General features: G+C 36.8%; 1 protein-coding gene across 1 annotated transcript; it reads right to left on the bottom strand.

Annotated features, from left to right (window-relative positions):
* Nucleotides 1-3,826: 3,826 nt before the first annotated feature.
* Nucleotides 3,827-6,253, bottom strand: LOC118747664 (endothelial lipase-like). Its single transcript, XM_036481724.1, has 2 exons — nt 5,289-6,253; nt 3,827-5,194 (listed from the first exon to the last, which is right to left on the bottom strand). The coding sequence occupies exons 1-2, from the start codon at nt 5,482-5,484 to the stop codon at nt 4,242-4,244; spliced, it is 1,149 nt and encodes a 382-aa protein (XP_036337617.1). The 5' UTR covers nt 5,485-6,253; the 3' UTR covers nt 3,827-4,241.
* Nucleotides 6,254-6,466: the final 213 nt, after the last annotated feature.

Below are 6,466 nucleotides of genomic sequence, written 5' to 3'. Positions count from 1 at the left end.
TTTAGAACTTGCTTATTTTTCTACGAGTTTTCATCAAATTTCCACAAGACATATGTACATACATACATTCATGTGTACTTGTATGTACGTATTTCATTTCAGTTTTGCTTTTAAATTTTCTTTTTGCTTTATTTTTTCTTAGTTTATTTAATTTTTATTAAAATTTTTCTTTTTTTGTTTTCATTTCCTAATCCGCGTTTTATGCTTGCGTACGCGAAAGTTTTACTACTCGAGCCACAACTCGATCGCTTGCCAGCCGCGCTAAAACTGCGCTCCAACTGGTCGAGAGCAGCTCTCTTAACATTAAAGCGATGAACTTGTACGAAAAACTTCTCCCAACCAGCTACCAACAGTACAAATACAAAGTTAATGCAATAATCACTCAGCTTTAACCAGACTTTGAACGCAAACACGGCATCAGAGAGTAGACGCTAGCCAACTGGTTATTCAACGATTGCAGGTAGTTTTGTTTTTTTTATTGTTTTTTGAGAGGAGATCGTTTGGCGCTTATGTATGGGTGACGCACTACCCAGCAAAAAGCACGATTACCACAGAAATTAAAATGGAATCGAATTTGGCGATGGGAACCGCTTAGCCTTTCGCTTCTTGAAGCATTATTGAAGTGTAGCTTCTTTAGCAGCGGTTGGTTAGTTGGGAGTAAATTGGCAAATTCAACGGAAATTGCACACGGAAATGGTGCAACGGAAATTGTGCAACGGAAATGATTCAACGGAAATGGTTGGGGTTGAAACAAGTGCTTTTTGAGGTTTTGTTAATAAAAGGTTAAAGAATAACACTTAGAAAAGGACCAATACAAGAATGAAAGTAAAGGTGACTACGTACATAGATAAAGAAAAGGATAAAGGCAAAGGTAAAAATAAAAAAAAACAAAGATGCATAAAGATAAAGGCACTATTTTGGGATTTTAGAGATTTTCGGGATTTTCGGGACTTATCGATATAACAATCGATATTTTTATCGGTTATTGTTGCCGATTTTCTATCGATATCTTCGGAAATTATCGATATAATAATCGATATTTTTATGGATTTTGTTATCGATATTTATTATCGATTTGGTTATCTATTTTGTAATCGATATTTTTAACGATTTTGTTATCCGTGTTTTTTATCGATATTGTTATTGGTTTTGTTATCGATGTTGTTATAGATTTTGTTATCGATATTTTTCGAATTTGTTATCGATACGTATATCGATTTTGTTATCGATTATTTACCGATTTTGTTATCGACAATTTATTGATTTTGTAATCGACATTTTTATCGACTTTCTAAGCGATTTTTGTGATCGGTGTTGTTGTCGATTATTAATCGATTTTGTTATCGATATTTTTATCGATTTTCTAATTGATTTTGCTAACATTACTACAACGATTTTGCTATCGAAATTTTTATCGAATTTGCCATCGGTTAGAACGAACAGGGTAGAGGTAGGGATCTAGATGAAATAAAGACAAAAAATATAACCTTAAGCAAAAGCAGATGTACATATGTATGTACGTAAGTTTCACTTTCCCAATCATTACAAAAATAATAAATAATAATCAAAAATAATCAAAATAAATAATTGATTTAATTTGGTGATTACTTTGATTATTTTTGATTACTCTAATTATATTTATTTATTTGTTCGATTTCATTGTAAGCAAACATACTTGTTTGTAGTCGGCCGCTGTGGTGTAGTGGTAAGCAGTGCGCGCTCCACTCCACAATGCCTGGGTTCAAACCCTCGTCAAAGCAACATCGCAAAAATATAGAAAAAAGGTTTTTTTTCTTAACAGCGGTCGTCCCTCGGCAGGCAATGGCAAACCTCCGAGTGTATTTCTGCCATGAAAAACAGCTTCTCATAAAAATACAATCGCCGTTCGGAGTCGGCGTAAAACTGTAGGTCCCTCCGCTTTGTGTGACAACATCAAGGCGCACGCCACAAATCGGAGGAGAAGCTCGGCCAAACACTAACATATGTGTAAGCGCCAATCTATTATTATTATTATATTAAACATACTTGTTTGTTTTCTGATGTATGGGGAGTTCACAGATCGTTCCAAGTTGTGTCTCAAAATTTAGACGTCTACATTTTGAGATATTTTCTCACCGTAAAATCTGTTATTGTTTCCCAAACAAAATTGGAGAGCGACGCCGCACAGTTTATATAACAAAACATTCACTCATACTTACCGTATATGGGAAAAATGCCTAGAACCGTCAGCAAAAAAATTATTAAAAATCAACGCGATTTCTCAGCCGCTTCAAATTTGTACATTGTTATACTAAAATTCAATGGGCTATAAAACTGCATACCAGAAATTTTCGAAAAGATCTGAGTAAAAAGTTTAAAATTTTGATGAAAATTCATTAAATTTTCCTTAATATTTCATACAGTTGCAAACCTCGATTTATATGGTTTTGTTTATAGCACGAACCATATTTTGGTACAAAAATAACAAAAAAATTATAGTTTGCAAAACATTGTGAATATTTAAAAAACAAGGGTGAACGCAGATATAGTGGAGCACGCGTATATATATAATTTTCTATATCTATATTTATATACCTAATGATATCATCTTTTCCGGACTAAATTCTTCTTCTTCTTCTTCTTCTTCTTCTTCTTCTTCTTCTTCTTCTTCTTCTTCAAGGAGAGGATCGAGGATACGCATACAAGTGACAGCTTTCTTAGGGTCAATCTTTGGCATAATTGCCTATCCACCAATATGCCCACGGCAATCGAGAGAAAACCCGGGCCCTGAACTGAAAAATCACGGGCCCCTATATAGAGTCAGAAAGAATCAGCACAAAACGGAATAAAATTATGATTTAAATGGTTTCTCGAGGAAATATGGGAAAATATTTGTTTATATAAAGAAAACCATGGTTATTGAAAGCATGCACTTTGATTTCTTTCGAAATTAAATTGTAAAAAACTAACAATAATTTTTAGTTGTGATATTTGCCTCTTAAAAAGAATAAATATTTGGTTGTAGGCTGACCACAAGGTGGAAAGATCTCCTCTCCAATTGTGGTCCATCGTAGTATAAGTATGAACTACTCTTCCGCTTGAGAGAGAAGGACTTCGATACTCAGAACTTCGATGCCCAGAACTCACACTTGTGACGATAATACGAAGATTTTCCATTCAAAAACTTTACTGTAGGATGATATTGGCCTAGTTGGAAATCTAAAATTTACAACAATTGCGTATGCAAATGTCCTCCTGCATTCATTGTAGATGGCATACTGGAAAACTTGAAATATTCATAGAAATTTCAAACTTTCTGACACAACCCATCATTGAACTTCCAAATAGTGTAGCATAGCCAGTGCACATTCGAATGCATATAACTTTGAAACCAAAGGATTTATTAAAACCTTTCTTCAAGAATATAGATTTGACCATGCCTAGTCAAATCACCTAAAAACTTCAGGTTAGGTTTTTGTTTCTTAATGGACAATTCATTCATATAGTTATAGGTTTCTGGTTTAAAGTTCAACAGACAGTTAATTGAAGTAAGTTCCTCTCAGATTTCTGGAATTCTCAACGTCGTTATGCATTTTTATTTTCAAATAAACACAGATAGATCTTCTAGGAGCGATATTAAAAGTTCACAAATCCATTTACATACTTACGGCCTTATTCATAAAAAATAAAGTAGGTTTAAAGGGCTTTATAAAATGACATTTTCATACATTTTTCAGTTTATAAACCTTTTTTAAAGCTACTTTATTTTTTATGAATAAGGCCATTAAATTTTAAAATAGAAATTCAGGTTTTTGTTTTTATTTTATTTTTTTTTCATTATCTCTCTTCACTAGGCATACCTATAGTCAAAGTTGCATAACTTGACCTTTTATAACTAATATTTCTTATCAGATATGACATAGTTAAACTTTTAGATTGTGCTCACATACCTTTTACATAAAAACATTTCTATTACATAAAGTTACCGAAACCAAGCTTTCAATGTTAAGACTTATAAAATTATGGATGTCTTATGATCTAATTATGGCAACTTAACATAACGTTGCTAATAATTGAACAGCCAAAACTTAACGTAACATAATGCCATGCCGAAATCTTCATTTCATTTCGATTTTCTAAGTTCCAAGTTCCGTTAAGTAAAGTTAAGTTAACTTGCCACAATCAGGCTGCTACTATGCCTTCCTCTCTGTTTTTATTTAATTTCAAGTCTTATGCTCTCACTTATACTATCAACCCATTTGCTACACTGAATTTGCATCAACTGCCGAAACCATGCTGCGCTGATACTTTATGCCGTATTCCATGAAAGTAAATGGCGGATTTGGTTGCGTTAAGCAAAAGTACACGCCTCGAGCCTTGTCGGGATATTTCAAACCAATCGCCACCGCATCGTTGAAATCGCATTGTCGTTTACGGAAATGTGACCAGCTATCACACTTCACTGCCGGTATCATAACACCCTCGACCAGCGCTTCCATAAACAAAACGAACGCGTACATATGGCTGCAACTTTTCGTGGTACAACCTGGTTGAAATTTACGACGCGTAAAGTAACCTATACCATTCGGATAGATATCGATCGTGCCACGTCGCTCACGCACGCCAAACACATCGCCCTCGCCATGTATGACTATTACGCGCGTGCTAACATTCGCATGCACGTGCATGTCGGACGATTGACACATCAGCGCCGGATCAATGGCCACTAATTGTCCCATACGCACACCGGCGGTTGACGCTTGGCTAGCGTAGATGTTCGCAGCTAGCGCGGCTATGTTGGCGCCCACTGAATGACCCGCCAAGGTGATGTCCTCCGCGGCGATGCCATGCTGCGTCAATGCACTGAGTATTTTCGCCACAAAGTGGCCCTGTACGGCAACGTGATGCCGCACCGTGTAGTACAGCTGTAGCACATCGCTAGCAAAGTCTACGAGAACAATATTCAGATCGCGACGTGTCATTTGCAGCAGCTTCAGATGCGCTTGCACGCTGAAATAGGTGTCAGCGGTGTAGTAGGCATTCACGTAGATGAGCGTCTTACGTTTGGGATTGATATCGTAGTCGTGTATTTCCGAAATGGCTTTAATGGGCAGTTGTACGCTTTGATTAGTCAGCGTCATTACGTGGATGCTGGCATCGCAGGGATTTATGCCGCTGTGTAGCAGCATAACCGATTCGTCAACGGGAGCTTCGCCTGAAAGCAAATTAGGCAAATTATTATTGTATAGGAATCCCAAAAAAAAATGGGGCGGTCATCAATCAATGAGCATAATTCACACACAACTCACAGAAGGCCTTCCAACCGAGCGGCAACGTGTCTTGCAGCAATTCAAAATTTCGCTGCTGTATAGCCTCAACCGTCGGTTGCTGTTGTTCTAAGTCCTTCGTGTCCTTTGTACCGCTAGCGTTGATATTTCTAGACGTAAAATACACAAATGCGCTAAACAGGCAGAGCGAATGTAAATAAATTCGTTTTTGTTGCATTATAAAGTCAAAAGATCTCCGGCGAAAAATTTAAAAAAAATTCTACTCAGCACATAAACTGTCCGCCGTGCCGTCCGCGTCTGCCTGTCCGCGTTGTTAGGCAAGTGTTGTCTTCTAGTCGTTAGCAGCCGCGGTTTAGTGCTTTTATGCCAAACACATATTGATTTTTATTCTTTAAGCTGTGCGCCCTTATCGGTAACTGATATCACCAGTTGTATGCGCAGCGTTGTCACTGATGATTTTCTTAACGTAGCACGTAGCGCAAAGATGTGCGATCGGAAGTGTTGACTCGAGTAGTTGAATTACATACACTGATTGTGCATGCAATCCGATATCAATGGTTATTCGCACGCGATTCCATATGCTTTGCTGTGGTCACAGACGTTATTATTTTGCCTGAAGAAAGATTGTCTTAGATGGTGCGAACACAAATGACTTAGACACGTACACATGTTTCTATCACCAGAAGATATCACTGTATGTAGTATCCATTAGCAAACATTTGAAGTTTGCTTGAAAAATTTGCAAGGCCAAACGTGTCTACTACTTGGGATCCGGCCAAGCTCGCTGGTTTTCGGACGTACTGAGAAAATGCATTCATACTTTCAAAGTTTGAGTAGCAAGCAGTGTTGCCACACATGGGCTTTTCCAACCAAAACTGGTAGGTTTTTATCCATTTGGTAGGTTTGTCGGCTATATTGGATTTTGGTAGGGTCTGCGACAAACTATATCTATATATATAATACGCGAAGGCATTTTTTCGATTTTCCAAAATGAGGGGTCAAATTAAAAGGCTTGAACTGTAGTTGTGCAATAAGATTTTATTTTTTTTTGAAAAGAGTTGCCACCTTTTAAAGAGTTATATTCAAATTAGATAATAAAAAAAATAAATCAATTATTACAAAATGGGTATCAACCGAAATGGTTTGGAAAATCTTTGTTTCCTAGCTGAACTATAGGAGAGTTGCCACCTGTTCAAAAA

The sequence above is a fragment of the Rhagoletis pomonella genome, unplaced genomic scaffold, assembly GCF_013731165.1.
Source record: "Rhagoletis pomonella isolate Grant_MI unplaced genomic scaffold, Rhpom_1.0 Rhpom_scaffold_00012, whole genome shotgun sequence".
In the NCBI taxonomy this organism is placed as follows: domain Eukaryota; kingdom Metazoa; phylum Arthropoda; class Insecta; order Diptera; family Tephritidae; genus Rhagoletis; species Rhagoletis pomonella.
The sequence above is the reverse complement of the archived record's forward strand: the minus strand, read 5'-3'. Positions and strand labels throughout refer to the sequence as shown.